At 45.1% G+C, this 20,772-nt stretch overlaps 5 protein-coding genes across 5 annotated transcripts; 2 read left to right on the forward strand and 3 right to left on the reverse strand.

Moving 5' to 3' along the window:
• Nucleotides 1-562: 562 nt before the first annotated feature.
• Nucleotides 563-992, forward strand: N7509_000237 (uncharacterized protein; the record flags this gene model as incomplete). The annotated part of the gene is made up of 3 exons (XM_056624884.1): nt 563-580; nt 620-756; nt 848-992. The coding sequence occupies 3 exons, from the start codon at nt 563-565 to the stop codon at nt 990-992; spliced, it is 300 nt and encodes a 99-aa protein (XP_056493466.1).
• Nucleotides 993-6,688: 5,696 nt separating this feature from the next.
• N7509_000238 (uncharacterized protein) lies at nt 6,689-7,424 on the reverse strand (the record flags this gene model as incomplete). The annotated part of the gene is made up of 2 exons (XM_056624885.1): nt 6,689-7,071; nt 7,226-7,424. 2 exons carry the CDS (start codon nt 7,422-7,424, stop codon nt 6,689-6,691), a joined length of 582 nt encoding a protein of 193 aa, XP_056493467.1.
• A 1,951-nt stretch (nt 7,425-9,375) lies between these two features.
• On the reverse strand, nt 9,376-11,002 carry N7509_000239 (uncharacterized protein; the record flags this gene model as incomplete). Its single annotated transcript, XM_056624886.1, has 2 exons — nt 9,376-10,285; nt 10,497-11,002. The coding sequence occupies 2 exons, from the start codon at nt 11,000-11,002 to the stop codon at nt 9,376-9,378; spliced, it is 1,416 nt and encodes a 471-aa protein (XP_056493468.1).
• Nucleotides 11,003-13,627: 2,625 nt separating this feature from the next.
• Nucleotides 13,628-14,853, reverse strand: N7509_000240 (trehalose-6-phosphate synthase; the record flags this gene model as incomplete). Its single annotated transcript, XM_056624887.1, has 4 exons — nt 13,628-13,696; nt 13,786-14,105; nt 14,165-14,535; nt 14,600-14,853. 4 exons carry the CDS (start codon nt 14,851-14,853, stop codon nt 13,628-13,630), a joined length of 1,014 nt encoding a protein of 337 aa, XP_056493469.1.
• Nucleotides 14,854-16,398: 1,545 nt separating this feature from the next.
• N7509_000241 (oleate hydratase) lies at nt 16,399-18,081 on the forward strand (the record flags this gene model as incomplete). The annotated part of the gene is made up of 3 exons (XM_056624888.1): nt 16,399-16,946; nt 17,005-17,350; nt 17,380-18,081. 3 exons carry the CDS (start codon nt 16,399-16,401, stop codon nt 18,079-18,081), a joined length of 1,596 nt encoding a protein of 531 aa, XP_056493470.1.
• Between the last annotated feature and the right edge of the window lie 2,691 nt (nt 18,082-20,772).

Below are 20,772 nucleotides of genomic sequence, written 5' to 3' on the forward strand. Positions count from 1 at the left end.
CCATGATGGGCCGCTGTGAACGGTCGAAACCGCTGTGGCACAGCCCTGGCATGGTGGGGCCCTGCTGCGGCCCCTTTTGCTTTGAAATCGATCATCCGAGTGCCGCAACAACGCAGCGTCAGTTACTCAAGCGCTAGGCTCTTTTCATCTCCGTATGGGCAGATACGCTTCAATTGAACCGCGTACTCAGAATAGGGCCAAGTCTGCGTCGCGCAGAGATCCGCCTCGAGATCCGCCGCAGGATCCCTTCCCAGTACGTCGAGTTCAATGAAAATGGAGAATTCGCCCTGCTGCGTTTAAACCTTTCTTCGTATCTGTCCTAGCTAGCTGGCACGGTCTGCCGCGTCCATGGTTTCCCCAAACGCGGGCCGTAGGCCAAGCGGAGTCAGGTGGGGCAGGCGTGAACACTGCCGAGACTGGCCGCACTTCATGGAGGAGATCGGTTTAATAGAGGTTTAGGATGTGATAGGTCTTAAGAATTTCGAAAGAACGAAACATTCTGAGAGGACAATTGTGACTTTTCGACGCATGTGGTGCCCCATTAGAGACAGCCGTCATAAACATGTCACCTCTCCTCTCGGTAAATAGCGCTCATCTCAGGCCCTTTTTCGATCTTTAGATCGTTAATGCTACATTCGTTACTTGCTCAGGCAAACAGTTCCTCCGTTTCAGAACCAGAACCTATCGTGTTGATCATGGCCTCTTCTTGTTGTTCCAGCAACACCTCCATATCCAAATTCAAGATGACGTTGGGAAGTATGACATCCGCATTGAAATGTCGAAACTTTGCCAGGCATCTTCAACCACTCCTTAGTATTCAAGGCGGTATCGTCTGACATATACGTAGCGGCCAGTTTTACAATGAGCAGCGAATACAAATGAGCGATAACCTGACTTCTGACGATGTTGACGACATGATTATTCGACATAACGGCGGTATACGGATGGTCTGCTCCATGTACGGATCTCAAGGAAGAATCGATCCTTGTTGACGATGTAAAGGATATAAGGATTTGTAGTTTATCCTGAAGAGCCTCTACGCAGCCTGGGTCGTCGAATGCATTTGAGAGTTTAACGACGATGCAAGTTACACGAGGTTGAAGTTGGGACGTGGAACGAATCTGGGACTATGGGAGCGGCTCCCGTTACTATCAAGGAGAGATTTTGATCACAATCGCCGTAGCTCTTGTCTCAATAGGCGTTGTGATCATTTCTCGACTTCGAAGGTCCTTGTTGGTACTCGTAGGCTGGGGGGATTCTCGTCTCTCCCGGTAGCACCTCGGGATATGTCTCTCCGTCCATACGGGGGCCGCTTCACGGACAGTCTCCTTCGGGCCATTCTCGCTGCTTTTGTTTCCTTGCTGACGATACTTTGAAATCGTCCTCGTCCTTAGGTCAGATGTCCCACATCTTTTCCTGCGAATTCAATCGAAAGCGGGAAAGTTTTGCGGATTGAAAATGCTCGATCACGACGATATTTGGCTAAGAACTTGTGAAGCTCCATTAGATTACCTGTTGAATACCGCTCGACTAGACAATTCAAATCACGAATTCACCTTCAAAAAAGCGCAACCCCAGATTCATGCTCTGCAGTCCACTTGTACCATCATATTTGGCTGTAGAGATGCAAGATTAAATTTTTTTAATCTGCCATTCTCGATGTGCCTGCTCGTTCTTTCGAGTATGGATGCACGAAACAGTGGCTCGATGCAGGGTCGATGCTCGATCTCAATGATCGAAATTTCGATGGAAACCAGCTTGATCATATTGAATACATAGCCTCATTTTCCCCCTTGAATATTGATCCATCTTCCTTTGAACCATACCCAGCTGCCAATCCCGACCTGGAAGTCTTTCGAAGACATCACTTGATGTTTCACTGAATTGGTCGTGGTGAGCAAGCAGCCCGCATGGACACCTCATGACATTTTGCTTCTACATTTTGCTTCTCCGACAAGCGGCTCATCGCGAGTGAGTTTTTCGTATCGTCTCCACGGAACGCAACCTGTCCGCTGAGCGACCGTGTGGCCTCAATCGGCTACGTTCGACCGCTCGAAGTTCCCTGAGTACCCTCGTATCTGCGTTCAATTAATGAAAAAAAATGATACGTGACCTGATAGAATTCGTCATTCTTCCGAGTCATCTGGTTAAATGGCCAAGACGCAAAAAGATTATTGCCGTGGTTCGGAGGTATGGAAATGATTATTATTACTCGGAGGGAATTTTGAGGGTTTATATACACGATAAGAACAAGTTGATTTTCAATCAACATGTTTCTTCGCGTATAGATATCCCGGGATCAATTCCGACTGTTCGGCTCGGTTCCTGATCTGCACCAGCCTCATATCATAGCAAGACCTTTAACGCTTAGTAATTGTTGATGACCAAACCGTGGAGTCCCGAGCCAACCGATCCCCCGCCCACCGCGATCGACGTGGCAGCTGATCACGGCCAATCCTCGACGCGCAGCTGTCTGACCCAGCTCTTCCCAGATCGCCCCATCCTGAACGGTCACCGTCTTAGACCTTAGATCGGCAAAGAACTTTCACATTGCGGACAGCACGATAATGATGCCCCCACGGGTCGGTAAAAGGGTAATTCCTGTACTGCTGCCTAATTAGCACCGATCGCTTTCAAATGAAACCCCTTTCGCTTACCACAACAATCAGAAATTCAATGGCCCAGACAAATCAAGGGAGCATTTGTCTTTTCATGAGTCGAACTTGATCAAAATAATGCTCATAAGTCTTCAAGATACTTCGCTGCTCTCTTGAGATATTGGTGGGCAGTGAGATATCTCGACCTATCCGGCACCATCTCATTGTATTTGACGAGGATTCTTTTAGGAATATCGAATTCATCAAGCTATTGGATGAGACTTGATCGCAAGAGATGCTGAAGTGATTGGCAGTGTCGGGCGCTGACATAGATAGAGATGGGCGCATCAAGAAAGAACGGCATACATCACAGCAGAAAGGTCCTTGCGATGTTTTGCTGTCGCAGGTCAAGCATATCTCATACCCCAAGGGCATATCTGGAGAGATTATTGGTGGAAATAGAAATGGTCAATATTTTCTCGCACAGTAGCTGTTGCAAAAAGAAGTTTTATTATATCCCTTGGTTACTGACTGCATCATGCATTATAATAGGTAGGGTGGGTTCAAGCGATCATTTTGATTTTATGGGTCTCTGGGTCTTCCTGAAGAGAATGAATCTATGGATGGAATAACGACGGATGACGCTTGGTTCTCTGAGTGCTACGTAAGGACCATTAAATTTCATTGGTCGGAAACGAATGCCAGTAGATTACGACCAGGATGAATATATGAGAAAGTCCACATGAGCCATCTACAGTAGGTGGTTGAAGAGTCCTGAGAAGCGCCCTATTGGAAATGCTATTGGCTGGCTGGTAAGAATGCGGCAGAAGTTTTGTAGAGAATTTGGGTTATTAGAAGTCATGCGATTGGTTGGGTAAATTAGCCGCGCATTCAACAGCTGGGACTAGGCCTCGCTAAACCCGACGTCAGGCCTGCGAATTTCAAAAGCGGCCGATCTCCGTGTCCCATTTTCACCACTTATTTTGAATTCAGGGCCAAGCGGTGTTCAATGTCCCAGAAAGCTTTTCCAGCCAAAACCTGCTTTGCGTCAGTATTATTGGATGCAAATGGAGATCCTTGTGGTACGCATACCGCGGCTAAGGAATTAAAAGGTGGTGGGTATTTCAAAACCTCTTGCAATTTTCTTAGTTCAACTTACTACTAAACTACCAGATTACGACGGCTGGCACATCTTATCCACCTATCGACACCTTATTGACTCAATACATCAAATTATTAAAGATACGCATCTTTCGATCGTGCAAATTCGCTCATTCAATGCTATACCACTGATTTCAATGCCATGGCATCAAACTCGGGAGCACACCAGGAATTTGGGGAAGGTCCCCGCCTACAGGATAATGCTGCCTATCAGGACGACAGTGCGCTGAACATATATGCTCTTCGCTTGGGAGCGTCGAGCCAGGGTAGCATGGAAAGACGCTGATGCAGCAGAGGCACAAGAACAGTGGGAGGACTGGGATTACTATGTCGATCTAGCCGATCTATGTGAAGGGATGGCCTGGAAAGCTCGCTGTCAGATGGAAATCCACGGTATCACCTGAAGGTTCGGTGAATGACGGTCGATCGAACTGAGATTGAATTTGACCTCTGAGATTTAGGATCTTACGTGAGTTTCTGGACTGTTTGGGATAAGATTGGAGTATAAAAGTTTAGGCAGGGAGCTTTGAGATCGGTTATCCTGAATGTTTCTTAAATAGCCCATGCTAAGAACTTGATCATACGGGCGCGATTGCCATATTAAACATGGCCTTCTCTGCGAGCTAGCCAGCATAGTACACCATCTCATTGTTGGGGGCAGGAAACGCCATTTAGAACTCGAAAACGGCTTTTCATCACGAGGATGGCAAATATAAGATGAAAAAGGCCCAAACGCAATTAAGAGATTTTCATAATCTTGGCCACAGGAGAATTCCAGTAAACGCTGGACTTTACAGCGACCATCAATCAAGTTCCGTCCAACGTTCACCTAAAATGGATGTACTTTCTTTGTAGCTCTCCCAAACCATTCTCGCATCACAGCAAATATAAAATGGACTCCCCGGATAAGTTGACTGTGTGTTAATCACCCTTCGCGTGGGTCGTGGGTCAGTCTTCCCAAGTCATTTGCGTGGAGCTTTATTTGGCTCCCAGCTACGACCGTTTGGTAGATTTAAATGACATTGAGCTCACTTGAAACCTAGTTTTCAACCTGATATAGGCCGGAGACATAGAAGACATATGTTTTATGACCGACCATAATCCATGTTTGAAGGCAATGATCGTGAAATACATGGCGACATGGTAGAGGGTGTATTAATTGTGACTTCGAGACCTGGTTGAGGCAAATGGGACTAGTTTATTCCCTTAGCTTCTATAGAAAGATTATTCGATTTACTAGTTGAATATACGATCAAGGTTTCTTAAACTATCCTGCTCGGTTTTCATGGATGCCCACCATACTATCAGTGGTTTGGGTAAGGCTTTCTTGAATTGTGCTAATCTTTGAAATCTGCATTCATCCATCGGGAGTTGGCAAACAGCTCACGTTTCCATATATGGTGATCAAGCGCTCAGAGTCCTGGCGTTCCAGGTTGCTCTATTGCCATTCATTCATTGATAGCGACAAAATTTAGAAAGGTATACTCACAGCACCATATCGACCGTACACATTACAACGATACCGTATAAAGCTGGCAAAAGCAAATGCGTATCTTCACGGGAACCGGAGATTGGCCTGTCCGTTATTAGGTCTCGTATTGGACTTCAAGATAGTAATGCAATCATTTACCGAACTTATTGGAGATACCTATATATTTGCTATAGTATTGTATGATATTTCATCCATTTGGGGAGAAAAATAACCGAAGCTTTAGTATCCGTCGGTTTTCATGGGCTCTAGCGAAAATTGTACACCAGAAATTGGATAATCAGGTGACGAACTAAGGTCATATCTTATTGTCAGCGCATCGAGTGGTATTTTACCACTAGCAAGCGATTGATCACCCAGGAACCCACATTTCTTTGTGTTTTGTATGGTAAATTGGTTCAACTAGCAACCTCGGTGTAATAACCACCGAGTATACGCACATACCGGGGGGGGGGATTTCAACCTGCCTCGATCGCATGCTTATTTCGATTCAACCAATCATTTTATCCTGAATTGGTTCCGCTTGATCTCATTCGTCCTGAATGCATACCAGTCCATACGCTTTTAACAAGTGCTGATAAGCTAAAACTCAAGCTAGGCTACGTATCGCCACGAAGACATAATTGGCCCAGTTCTGGAAACTGTATTTACGGTAATTTTGATGATCTATTAGAAATACATCAAGAAAAATGATGGGATTTTCTTTGACCATATTAGGTTTAGCGCTAACTTTGTGGGGCGCCAGAAAAGAAGGCGCGAGTGTCAAGGGGGTAATCTGCTCTCGAATTTACCGTATACTGATTCGGTCGTTAATTTATCTTATGTCGGAACAGAAGATGTACGTCCAATCAGGTCCATGGATTGTTGTCCGGTTCTCGTTATGTTTGCTCACATACTAATTTGTATGCGACCGACCATGACTAAGACTCTGGCTAAGTTACAATGATACATACTGACCATGCCTTACATATCAATTCCCACTGATACCGACACTTTAATTAATAATAATTAGTACAGATTTTTAACTATACAGTATGGAAAATGGGTCTCATGAACTACACTGAAAAGATGCGAAGACCTATATCCTGATCTGCAAGACTTCGTTAGATTGGATCATATTATTGTACGGTTTACACTCTGACGTCTTAATTGTTGCACTACGGCTAACATACTATAATGTTGCTTTTGTTTCTTTTCTTTCCACTTCTTTTAGATTGTCAAGTTGACATACCATCATACGGAAGCTACCAGTATTAAGGAATGTGTGAGAGTTTCTAAGTGTGGACATTCCGAATTCTTCTCTCGCTGTCTACAGTTACTCCCAAATGCAGTAACGAACGTATTCCACACCAATATATCCAGGCTCTTCCTCGCTTCCTTCACAGCTGCACTCCCAAGTACTTTCTCTCTCATCTACAATCCCAAAGTCAGCCAACTGTTCTCAACCACCAACAAAGGTTAGAAGATATTTCAAGCTCACCTCACTACCCTCCCACCCCAACACACCAACCCACCTCTTCTCCTCTAGATTGAGACTCGTCCCTTGAATACTATCGCCATTCCCATTCACACCACCCGCCTCTGCAACCGCACTAATAAACTTCTCCCATGCTCCCCTCGCCTCCACTACTTTCTCATCCCCCTCCCCGATCTTCACCTGCCACACCTCCGTCAGCGCATTCCCAAACACGACACTCGGCCCGAGATCCGTGTTATAGAGCTGTGGGACTGGCGGGGCAACAGAGTGAGGCTTCACGATGGATTTGAAGTTCTGGAAATTGGCTGATGCGACGAAGGTGTTGAAATGTGAGGCGTCTTCCCACTCTGTCGAAGAATCAGGATCAGTCTATGTTCGAATTTGCGCGAGCGCTGAGAGGAGGGAAAGGATAGAAGTAGGACGGGAATGGAACATGATGACATCAAGAGAAAGGAAAGGAGGAAAGGGAAAGAAACGGGGAAGGAAGAGGAAATGACGAACCAAGCCCAATAGAAAGCCTGAAGTCCCCCTGACACATCATTGCCATTCTCGAGGAGAATCTTCCCGAGTATTTAGACTTAGGAGGAGTGGCATGTGTATCAAGGATTGTGATGAGAATAGGTGCGATCTCGGTGGTGAATGTTGCTTCCGTTACGGGATCTGTCTTCAATGTTGGGACAACCAACTCGGTGAAGGGCATTTTTGCTGTTGTGTTTAATCGGGGAATTAAAGGATGAGAAATTGTATGTGAGATTGAAGAGATTGGAACTGAACTTCTTATATATATTCTTCCTCATCCACTTTCTATCTCCTGCCTCATACTAATCATTCAAAAACCCAACGGCCGAAACTCACAATTCGTCCCAAAACAAGTTATGTATTATGTCATCTTTTAATAAAACCTCGGGCCGAAGCCGAAATCTGCTCGCATTTATAATCCGGTAAGCTCTCATTGTTGAAATTTTCGTGCACTCAGGGTAATTCCAGTAAAATTCCCGCAGCAAGAAAAGCGATCCACCCTTAGCAGCGGGCTTGCTCTATCTAGTTGATGAGAAGTCTGAGGAATCCGCAAACCTTACCCAGACCTTTCTGTCGAGCGGAAAGAGTGGTCAAATACCACTAAGACGCTTTTGGGTGGGATGTTCATTGTCCGCCTAATTCCCCACGTATTCGTGTGGTATTCGGTGTAGACTTGGAGTATGGTGTCGTAACACACCGAAACGAGATGATACAGACTCTTACGAGTGTTCAACCACTCTCATCTTTAATCAATCAATCATATGATTCTATTGGACATGTTCAGTACTAGCCAGTACATCAATTCCTTATCCTGACACTTTCCTCCGTGAGAGTGGCGGTGGTGTGTGTCTGGTAAGTTTCTGAAGGGTGGTATCAGAGAGCAAACTTGTAAAACAGGCCCGCGGCCCCATCAGTCTCGTAATAATTCTCGATGGCTCCTTAGAATCGCTTATAAAGGTGGTTCTTTTGATGAGTGATCAAAACCGTGCTGCGTGCTGGTCCAGTAACAAGCTGGCATAGTAATAAGGAACCGGGAACAAAACAGATCGACGCTAGTTTTTCGGCCTATCTGCCCGGATGAGTGATCATTGATTTATCAGCCGAATACCGCGTATAGTGGTGGGTTTCGCCACTAAACGTCAGATCATATGGGGCAGATGGATTAGTCAGATGAGCACCATCAACTAAGTTAATTAACTCTCACGACAGCGACCAAAATCTCGCCACCACCACTGCGCAGAGTACCAGCATCCGCCTAGAGTAAACATGCAGCGATCCAAGAGTAATAACATGATCAGTGTAAATGTTTCGTCTGCGGAACGAATACCGAAGCGCATTACTGAGGTATCCGTTTCTGGAGATGGGTTTAAGAGAACTCAGACAGTACACTCTTGGCCAGCGGGACCTTGAGAGATTATAGCACCGAAGGCTACAATTACGGCTAGCACAGCGAGCCTATCGCTACTGCACGGAGACGATAACCTTGTCTTTGCAGTACCGACTCGAAAATCTGCAGACACAGATTCAGAATCTACATCGGACATTTCAAGCATTGGCTCCGCAGACAGAAGACAGAAGAGTGTGAGGAAGAAGTTTCAAGTGAGGTTGGCCCTGGGGACGAAGGGGGCGATGGTGACGTTGTTTGAGTTTTCCATGTTTTTGTGCCCTACGTAGCCGAGTTCGTCTCATTTGTAACCCATCATTCTTGAGCGACCATTCAAGGGTTGAAACTAGTCGGCGCTCTGGTGGTGGTCTGGTTGCTTGCTATGCCGTGGATACAATCCCTTGTGACCCCAAGAAACACGGTTAGGCGTAGGGATCCGAAAGGAATATGATTATTCATGAATAGTCATGAACATTTGCGAATATGAATAATATGAATTGAATAATATGAATATGAATAAGCCCTCTATTCATATTCGCAATATTCATGAATATATGAATAATTCATATTTATTCATATAATAAGATACCATACATAACCATTCATTTCATTACATCCCAATACATTAACCAAGCTGCTCCTATACTCTGGTCCATAAAAATTGCATACGAAACTTTACTTCTAAACCACTCAATTTACATGCATGCACCTCTGAAAATCTATGACTGAGACTTTCCTCTTAATAACATCAGCCATCGCATAGTCTCCGCGTCAGACGGTGCCTTCGGAGGCCCAAAACATCTCGAGCATTGCTGAACTCGCGTTCAATCCCGACCTCTGCTGAAGGGATGGGTAGATAATCGCGAGCGGCTTTTGCCATCAGTGGGAAATTAAACGCGTTAGCCTTCCACCACTTTAAGACCCATTCTGCGTCTGCATCGCCGATCATATGATGGGACCAGTTGACCTGCGGGGAATCCAAATATTTATCAATATCCGACAAAGAGACCTCTTTGGATGGCTGGACTTTGCGCAGAGTCTTCCACATTGTTTCTGACATCCCAGGTGGACGTAGATGGTCAACTTCACGCGACACGAATGGCTCTGGAGGGTATTCTTTTTTTAGAAATTCCCGCACTTGAGAGACAATAAGCCCTGAATCTTGCTCGCTCATTCGAGACAAAATCAAAGACGACTTGATGCGCGGATCTAGCACGGAAGCCACATAATAAAGAAGGTTGTCGTCCATTTTTCTAGCGAACTTGTTCATCTTCCGAATCCCTCTTTCCACCGCATCGCGAATTTCAATGTTCACATCTTCAAAATCTCCCTCCGCATTTCGAACGTCATTTAACAAGTCATCCAAGCTCCAGTAAATCGGTAGGCTTTCCACAATTGTTGGGCATGCCTTTGAAACCGAGTTTGTGTGGTCCGAGAACGGCTTCAGAATCTTGGCTACTTGCTGAAGTGTCGACCATTCGTCATCGATAAGCTGGAGGGCCTGAACTTCTGGATGTATCTGCACGAACTGCCCCAGCTCAGTTTGTAGCCGAAGGGCATCTTGAATCATGAGATATGTTGAGTTCCATCGGGTGTCAACGTCATAACTGACTTTTTTGCTTGGTGATACTTCTTTCCATTCTTGGTGGTGCCGTGGGCTACGGGCGATCCATAGCGTCAGCAATCGGATTTTCATAATTGCTCCTTTCGTGCTGTGAAGAGAGTTGAATGCTGGGCTAGTATGAATGGCCATATCGTCCAGTATCGCCTTCGCTTCTCGAGCTGAACCAGCCTTTAAAGAAGCTAATACATCTTTGCAAATTAGATTGAGGACATGGGCAAGGCAAGGAATAAAGCTCTGTCGTCCACGGGAACCGCATCAGAGGCCTGATGCGAAAGCGGTCATCGTCATTATCATACTTCTTGAGGAGCTGGTCATGCAGGCTATCGCAGAGTGTCCCGTTATTGCCCGCATTGTCCCCCGTGATGGTCAGGAGCTTAGGCGCGATGTCTAGCTCGTCGAGCATCTTCAGTACAACTTCCGCAAGGTTCTCTCCAGAATGGGGTCCATTAATTTCGGTGAACTCAAGGAGCTCTTCTCGCTTTTCAAAATCAGGGGATATCCAATGACCAATGATACCCATTATCGCAATCTGATTTTCTGACGTCCACACGTCAAGAGATAATGCGAGTGTCCGGCTACTCCTGGCAAGTTCATTTTTCACGTAAGCCCTACCCGAGTGGAATTCCTCCTTAATTCGGTTAAAGAGAGTATCAGCGGTTTTGATGGGCAAAGAAGTCCTGTTGCTTCGATAAGTGCCCTGAAAGCCGGCTGCTCCACCACTGTGAAAGGCTGTCTTGTTTGAATGACCCATTGGACTAGCATTTCTTCAACGCTAGCCTTCTTTCTCGGTGACGCCAAGAACCGGTCGAGGCTTCCTTCGACCGCGGGTAAGAAGATGGAGTCCGGCCCAGACTTGATACGATGCTTGGTCTGGAGATGCACCAATAAATTCGAAGTGGAACCGTAGCGTGCTGAATCTCTGGAGGACCAGCTGCAACGCTTGCAAATAAGCAGTCGGTCTTTTTTCGGTGGGCCACCCTGCCGACACCAAGTGTTATCCAGATCTGTGGTCCAAAAGTGCTCAATGGTCCAACTAGAATACGACTTGGGTTTTCGTCTTTTATACGGGTGTGGACTACTCGTATTGCTCCTGCTCTCCGAAAACGCAGGATCAAGCGGGGAGGGCGAGGAGCTAAGCAAAGAGTAAGATCGCTTCGAGTGAGGTGTGTCTTCTGGGTCCCTAGATGGGGAGAGCTCAGGAGAGTAAGGGTGTCTTTCACAGGCAGATTCCTCAGATTGCTCTGAAGGCGAAGAAACCAAGCCATTGTGTAGAGCATTACAGTCCCGACGTGGAAGACCGCGCGTCCTCCGCATGGACGGATTGGGTGAAGATGCCATGCTACTATTTCCTGGTATCAGTATATCAAAGTGGTATCGACGGTGATGCATAACATACCTTGAGCTATCTGGGCTGGGGTTAGAAACTGACAGGGGGCTTGAGGATAGGATGATTGTTGACAAGCCCATCATGTTCGCGCTTTATATGCCCTTCTTGACGTGGAAAGTTGATAGGTCTCCTTTGTGTTTTCTGCAACGCGATATCGATGATTTTGAACGTAAACAAAATGCAGCCAGGGTCATCTGAGGCTCTGGCTTGTGAGGCAAACGCGTTTTTCACGTGCCATTTCTCAGGACTACTTTATGGACGGAGTTTGAAATGGATTGAACTTGAACCGGGAGAATGAGCAGATCTATTCAATTCATTGCCCAAGTTGGTTCGCAATTGCACTGTTAGATATATATAACCTTCACGGATCTTTGTGGTCGTGTCAAGTTTCTATGAATAGGCACTTACGAATGAGTATCATATCTCAAAAAGATCAACTACGGCACATCATACCGGTCAAATCCTACATGAGCGGGTTGTACCTTCCAACAGATATTCGCAATGGAGATTCACAGTCCAGCGTTGCTGATGAAGTGATGGCATTGTGAAATCGACATCTAAGCGCATTTTGGTAATACGATAACCGCTTTACCGGACAAAGTATTAATGCGGAGAAATTTCACGATATGAATAATATGAATGCGAATATGAATACGGCGTTTATTCGCGCGAATAAAAAATTCATATATTCATATTCGCGGAGTGCGAATATGAATATGTCGTATATTCGCATTCCTTTATTCCTTTCGGAACCCTAGCTGCATTATTGTCGATATAAGGGGAACTGTGTCGATACCGCATAGAATGCAATCACTATAGGCCCCACATATCAGAATGCATTACGTGCCAACCGGATACCCCCAGCTTGTGTCTGTCTGATTTCGTTGGACCTCACCTGCAGAGTCGATTGCTCGCTGGATTGGTAGCTCGACATCATCAAGGCTTTGTAGGTACTGTAGTACAAGGAGGCACTTCATAACGCACTATTCTCGCAGCCTGTATTGGATTTCCAAGCCTTGGCAAGGTACGTCGATTGGGTTCGTGAGGGAACAGCCGAAACAGGGCTGATCCAAAGTATCTTTCACACCAGCATCGATTCAAGTGACTGACAGCTACTATTACCTACCATAGGCGTTGTTTTTCATTGAGAATAGACAAGCCAGAGGCGGAGCAGCAGGCGTCAGTTCGGTCATAGGTACATATGAGAGTTCAGGCTTAGTCCATAACAGATAAAATGTATGTGGATGTAGGCGCATCATAAATTCTAATGTATATCCTGGTGAAGCGGGGGAGAAACTTATTATATTTTTTGCCCAGGGTGACCAGGGCTGACTAGGGAATGTTTCGAGAGTGGCTTGTTCAGGTGGCAAAAGAGATCTACATGGAATATTTATAGTGCTGCGGCCTGCTTTGTCGCTGGCACAGCTTCGATCACCCTTGAGTATTGTGAGGCCCCAAAAGACTGGCCCTCAGGTTATGCAGTGTATTAATCATTTCACCATTGACATTATTTTGCTTTTGTTGGCACCGCAATTTCGCTCTTAATGATCAATTATGCCAAGGTCGATTTTTTCAGTGTCACCATCGTTTCAACATCCGCGGCACAGTTACCAGAGGTCAACACATCAACGATGCGCCGTGTCAACTTCTATAAACATGGCTCTGAGCTAGGCGAGATACGTGGTTGCCATTTCTACAAGAACCTCCACTGATATCTATTACATATTGATTAGCGCTATGGAAGGGGCCAATAAAGGGATCAGGTGAGAATGAGAACGGTCGGCTGCTCTGGCGTCAGTTCAACCTCGGCTATGGGGTTCAAACCCAGATATAGGGATGTACATATTAAATTGAAAGTATAAAAGTCTCGCACCAAGGAAGTTCCAGCTGAGACAATTCGCTACCTTTAATGATAAGAATATCAGTAGTAACTGACCCAGATTATTCCTTCCTCTCCTCAAAGCACAATGCTCACTCTCTCTGGTTCATCTACCACTTACCACCTATGTTTTTCATGCTTTCTTGAGGCAATCTGTAAACCTTTTGCCCCAATTTGCACTAGTTATTGTGTTAGAAGAGTGCTTGGGTCAGCTAATATCCAGAATACAGAAAAGCATAACACTCACCTAGTGTTTCGCATTACATACCTCTTCTAGCCTCTTAGAGTTTTCGGCTCTTTCTTTCTCTCCCATAGTAAGTGCTATATGAATAGCATCAACAGATTCGTCAATATCCCATGGATTAAAGATAATACTTCCGTCGAGGACCTCCGCCGCACCAGCAAATTCAGATAGTACTAGGCATCCGTGTTTCAAACGTTGGGATGCAATATATTCCAATGATACCAAATTCATACCGTCACGTGTAGATGAGACTAGGCAGACATCTGAGACGGCATAGAGTGCCACGATCTCCTCGAAATCAAGTGAACTGTATAGAAAGTTGACTGGCGAAAATTCAATTGAGCCTTGAGACAGATCAGCGCACTTCACATCCCTTGGGCTCCAGGAACTCAAACGAACTAACCATAGTTTCCATTTAACCTGCCTACTAGTTCATTGACTTCTGTCTGGAGACTCTGAGACTCTCTAACATCTTCTCTTGTTGGCACAGCAACTTGCATCAAAACGAGCTTCCCAACCCATTCAGGATAGCGACTCAAGAAGGTTTCCAACGCGCGCAGTTTCTGTGGCATGCCTTTGATATAGTCCAAACGGTCGACACTGACTATCAATCTCGCCCTTGGTATCTCTGCTGAAAGCATCCGGATTCGATCTTGGACGTTTCCTTTTTGGAGCGTTTCTGCGAAGCGCTCAGGTTGAATACCGATTGGGAAGGCATCCACAGTTACACTCGCTTCGTGAAACTGCACGTAGCCCGCGCAAGTAGGAGTTTCCCTGATAAAAAATAACTGAACATCAGCGAAAATGGATTACGTTGGTGGATGCAGCGGCAACGCACAAGATTTCAGAGCAACTGTTCAGGAAATGCCTTGCGTAACTGGTGGTGTGAAACCCAACAAGATCGCAATGTAACAAGCCTGTGAGGATCTGTTTCCTCATCGGTAGGATTCTAGAGACTTCACTACTTGGGAAAGGGGTATGTAGGAAGAATCCGATTTTGACTTCAACACCTGACTGTCGTGTACCTTCGCGAAGGAACTGCGGAAGGAGCATCAAAGTGGTAATTGTGAATCCAGATGGAATCCCCGTCATGAAGCTGTGGAATGATTACTTTGGCGAAAAGAGGTTAACGTCATAGTAGGCATCCCAGGCAGCCTTTTCAATACGACTCATTTCATGTAGTTGGTAATGAAGAGTGGCCACAAAGTGGAATCTATGCATAAAATGTCAACACAAGCATCTATATAGTTTATGCAGTCGCAATCGTCTAGCAGCTGACGATCTGCTCATATAAACCAGGGAAAAAGTGGAAACTGACTTGAAAATCCGTTGTAGTACTTGTCAGCCAAATCACTATCCAGGAATATGGGTAGCACATTGTATTCCGCTACCTTCTGAGTTACAAGCTCCTCGTCCTTCCGAGGTATCCCAAGCCCTGGCCATCCAAACCAACGGAAGGGCATCGATTTCGTTAGGGCCGCTGCGCCAGTTGATTGAGAGCATTCGTAACTTCCGCTCTCTGAGCTTCTTCATTTTAATGGGTAAACGATTCGAGACAACGATAAGACATGGATGTGAGGACATCTTTCATAATACGCCTTTCATAAATATGGTCCTGTGTGGAAAGCTAACATATACTAATTTCCTGAAATCTTGCTACAGGCTGTCAGGGAATAAAAAGGTGACCTGATGACTCTGGTCATGGCCTTTACATAAATAATCCTGTAAGTTAACTCAGATCTAGGAGAATACGTCATCACTCGCCTACCAACAAAGTACAGATAGTGCGACCAAATATGGGTCCATCCATTAACTAGGCCTGGACATCACGGACAGCTCCGGCTATACTTTCGATCGCGAGTGTTCTCAAGCATCTTCCAGCCATTACCTAATTACCCAGTAAGTGAACAGAGGGATAAGCCACTACTTCATCTGGGATCGATATCAATCCCCCTAGTTGGCTTGGGACGTTGGATATTCGGAAATTTGAGTTTGAGCCGATGGAATGTCAGCCGCCTATGGATAGAATTGAAAATTCGAGATATTTACTTGAATAAAGGCAAGTATAGAGCGGTCTAGTCCCTTCTAATCAGGACTAGGGGGTTAGGGGTTCCTACTTTGAATATCATTGTACTGTCTTTTCGCCCTGTTACGCAGTGGTGTATTTACGTTACAACAATTATAAATACAAATTTCGCCACTTCCTGCTCCATTCGGTGAAAAGCCCAAATTAGAGACCCGAGCTACCATGTTCCCTCTCCATGTTGATATACCTATCCCGTGGTTGACTACAGTCATGTCGCTAACTCAGCCCCTGGTTGCCGCAACATCAAGCGGGGGCTTGAATTCGGGTTGGTTTGAATTCGGATTCATCCACTGAGCGGCTCAGCTTTCGGCTTCGGCAATCCAGGTCGCTTGCTGATGTCACCACCTTCATGTCATGCCACTCCCACAAGTTTAGTAGATTTTGATTTACCTATGGCTTGGTACTAACTGTTCATTGTGATGTAATCGAGGGAGCAGTACAGCTGTATTGAGTAAGCATGGGGCGGGGAGTGGGCATTTTAAATTGTGCCGTGATATACCAGTCATATTGTTTTTATTCAATCCTCCTAGGACCATCACAGCAAAAATACAATGAATGCTAAAAGTTTACCTGTTCGTGACTCTGAAAGTACGCAAGCATGGCTGGTTGGCAGTGGCATCGCTTCACTTACTGCTGCCGTTCATCTTATTCACGATGCGGGGTTACCAGGATGCAACATAAATATTCTTAGCCACCATGGCGAGACAGGAGGAGGAATCAGGAGCTCTGGAGATGCCAATCACGGCTTCGTCCTGCACCCCGGATGTTTACCATACTTCAATGATGAATCGGTAGAGAATTTGTTGTCTCTGGTCCCGAGTGCTCGAGTTTCAGGTAAATCTCTATTGGACGCAGTCGGAGATTTTGAATTGAGTGAAAGATTCTCGCTTGGAATGGAAGCCCAGACTCGTTTTTTGAGAAACAAAGAAGGAAAGTGTGAGCGATCCGGTGGTGCTCACCTCTCGATCGGGCCGTATAATCGGCTTCAGCTCCTCAAAGTCCTGGTGGAAAGCGAAAATTTGTTAGGACATAATCAGATCCAGCACTTCTTCGGTAATGACTTTTTCGCTACTGACTTCTGGGTCTTATGGTCCACTACGTGAGTTTGCTGGGTTATGATGAACAACCTCCATTCACTGACTCACGCTCACTGGTAGATTTTCCTTGCGACCTTCGTACAGTGTCATTGAATTCCAAAGATGTCTTCGCAAACATCTTCCCAATATTCATTCACTCAATGATGTCAGGACATTGGATCGCACTCGGTTTAATCTATACGAATCTATCATCTTGCCAATTTCGACATACCTCAGATCGAAAGGTGTTAATTTTAATTTTAATGCAAAAGTTATCGATATTCGATTTGACATGGACGACAATTCAAGTGAACCAACCACTGTTACTGGTATCGTTATCCGCCAAAATGAGAGAGAACGAATTGTCATTCTGAATCCCAATGATGTTGCGATTGTCACTATTGGGTCACCCCACTCAGGCCACCAGGTGGGAAGCAACTTGGATCCCCCCTTCAGCCTTCTGTTCCAAATGATTTCAACTATGAGGACTGGTCACTATGGATCCATCTCGCGCAGAAGTCTACCAAGTTTGGTGTTCCTTTAAATTTCAATTCGCACCCTCAAGAGTCTACACTAGTTACATTCACTGTAACACTGCATGGCTCAGAGTTTATGCGTCTCTATTGCGTGCTGACCCATGATGTTCCTGGGTCTGGTGCGCTTCTTTTGTTCCCCGATAGCAACTGGCTACTTAGTATCAGTATTCCTCACCAGCCAGTATGTTCGACTCAGCCGCCAAATACTCATGTCATCTGGGGATATGGGCTGCGGCCTGAGAAGATTGGGAATTTTGTTGACAAACCAATGACCAAATGCGCTGGAAGGGATATCATGATTGAGTTGCTCTCCCACCTGAATTTTCCGATCAAGAATCTCCTTCCCAAGTCGATTACCATTCCTTGTTTTTTCCCCTTGGCAACTTCAGCATTATTGCCTAGGTATCCAAAGAATCGACCAGAGGTCATACCGCCTGAAACTACCAACATTGCACTTGTTGGTATATTTGCTGAGATTCCACACGACCCAACCTTCAACTTGGAATACAGTGTACGGGGAGCTCAGACCGCAGTCTACCAATTAATGGGGCTCCCAAAGTCACTGCCTGAAGCAAAGCAAAGTCTTCTCTTGGATGTTTTTGATTTGCTTGTAGATAGCTAAGTGAATTGAATTCAATTTGTTTGTGTTTAGGTGGTGCGGATTGTATCTGCCGAAAACGGTCTCTTTACTCCCATCCATTCTGCCTTTTGTCTCATGTTTGTCTGGCAAAAAGTTCTCCGTGCTCTTTTATTCATCGGCTGAAGAGTCTGCCAGCGCTAATCTAACTGATACAGGTTCTATGTATAGGGCCCAGAGTAAAACCGTTGTCTTTGATCAATTATAAACTGTGGAGCATTCACAGGAAAGATTTACACAAAAGTAATACACTTCATATTATCCTAAACAAGATGCATTCTTGGGCATCCTGGTCCATTTTCAATTAGCCGAACATAATGTCCTAGTCAAGGTTGAGGCTTTTCCTCCAGAGTCCAAAAACAATCGTCAGTCTTGTTGTAGTTCAGAGGTATGGATTGATTGTTGTTATTTCAAATGGAATACGTGAGGCTATATATATTTTGAGAAGATCAAATTGATCATAAATTACAATCAATTAGATACTTCGTATAGATCTCTCGTGAACTAATTCCGATGGTGCGGCTTCGTTCCCGATCTGAACCAGCCTCATATCACAACAATGAATCTCCTTCGAGAATGCTAAGCCCGTGATATTCTTTAGATAATCTTACAGTATCTTTCCAATTTGACTATAATAGAATCACAGATGGCAGAGCCTGATACCGGTACTTCCTGATAACCAAATTCATACTCAAGGTAATCGGCTAGGTAGGCTACATCCCGAATAACGATTGCTATCCTGGGCTGAGAGTTTTCTAAAAGGCCTGACATTCCGACTTATATACACTAAAGTGATGTTAGTGGTTCGAGTTCAGTTACACTGTACTGTACCCACAAAATGGTAACGGTCGAGGTGTTTGTAAGTCGAATTATTGTCCAGGCAGGAATTTGTTCTCAAATGAGGCCGATAACCTGCAACTGTATGTCGAGAAATAAAGCTTTCGTGTGGAGGCGGCTGAAACATATGAAAATTGCGTTAGTCTGTAATGGTATTGAAGCGAAACACTGGAATATATGAGGGAAAGTTTGTGGGGACGGCCGTTCTGAAGCGAAGTTGCATGCAACCCAATTTATAGGGAGAACGATCAAGAACGAGGCCTGTTGTTTGGATATATTGGGTCCAACTTTGCTTACCGTGGAATCAATGAGCGAAGGGTTGGCGACGATGTTCGTGTCTAAAGGTAGAATGTTGCGTGTATTGGGAGGGACAAACGACCGAGACCAGACCTGCTATCTTGATATATGGGATCTAATACCTGCGTCCGTGTTAGAGAAATTTCAGGGTTCTGTTTTTTCTTGTAGTATATGTATGATCATTGTATTGCTGTCAGTCTGCGCAGTCACGACTCAGTAGATATGTATAGTCTAATCCTGATAGTAAGCCTTAACCATTGAAGGTCGGCTAAAATTGAATTCAAGTTATTGACATTATCTATTCCAACCATTGCTACACTGCTACAAATGGAGACGAGTGAGATATTTTTGGCCCATACGGGGCACCTGCAGTCTGAACATGGTGGTGTAGGTCTCCTTGGCAAAAGGCTACAGCGTCGTGAGGGCTGCAGGCGGGCCCGTAGCACTCCGTATATTCTTAGGAGGAAGCAAAACTATGCGGAAGCATACTTAGTACATAATGAGGGGTTCTGCGGTGGGCGGGAAGAAAACCGTTGCGAAGAGAGCGCAACTCCCCCTCGAAAAGGCGATATTCCTTTCGAAGGAGAGGATATACGAGCGATATCTGTGTGCGATCATAAGCACGGAATATCGTGGACCCGACGCAAGGGGGGGGCTCTCCGCAACAATCCCGAATAGAACATATCATTTGACATGTTGAGCGAAACTGGGCCATTGAAAACAGACAGGGACTATCCCTATTGAACTGAATCATATACACGAGGAAAGAAAGAAAAATCTCGATGGCCAATATTAATACAACCAGAGAAAAACATATAGAAGAGCACAAAGTTCTTGGTGTCCATCACGTAGGGGAAAATAATGGTCGCTCTTTAGAAACCGCATGTCTCTTCACTGCCAGCGACAAGTCAGGGCCGACAGAAATTGGATTAATCCTGAGATCAACCAAAATACTTGTTGGACCTGGCTGGAACGTCATGGATCAAACCTTCTGGCGATGCAAATAGGTTATTTAAGTAATCCAGAGCCTTGAGGAACTACCTGAAATTGTCAGTTCCATTTATGCCTTCATGAAAAACCTGTCATCGCTACGTCATTTGTCAGCCATCCCACGGAACTCTTGAGCAACAGTCATACACAATCATAACCCACGTACAATAAGCCCCCTTACCGGATTCAAGGACCTGTTAATTTGATAAAAATCATAAAGGCCTAGTTAATCAACTACCAGTCTCTTAATTAAATAGCACAGCGAATTTTTCAATGAGGTATTATTGTTGGATAACAAGGGCAGGGTGCAAAGGTCATAGGGCCCAGTTCAAGCAGTATTTATGCTTCGACTCCAAAAGGAACTCGCCAGGAAAACAGAAAAAAATAAAAAAATGAAGAAATTCAATAAACAAATGAAAATGAAAATGTATTTTCAAGCAGAGAACGGTTGATTTCCGATTTTTGTCATCACATCACATAGAAACTGTAACCTCAGTGTCATATCGCCTCCTTAACCAACGGCTGGGAACGAACCATGGGATGGTCTTTTTG

This window comes from Penicillium cosmopolitanum (genome assembly GCF_028827165.1).
Source record: "Penicillium cosmopolitanum strain IBT 29677 chromosome Unknown utg000003l:1.0-3747932.0:1.0-3751027.0, whole genome shotgun sequence".
NCBI classification, from domain to species: domain Eukaryota; kingdom Fungi; phylum Ascomycota; class Eurotiomycetes; order Eurotiales; family Aspergillaceae; genus Penicillium; species Penicillium cosmopolitanum.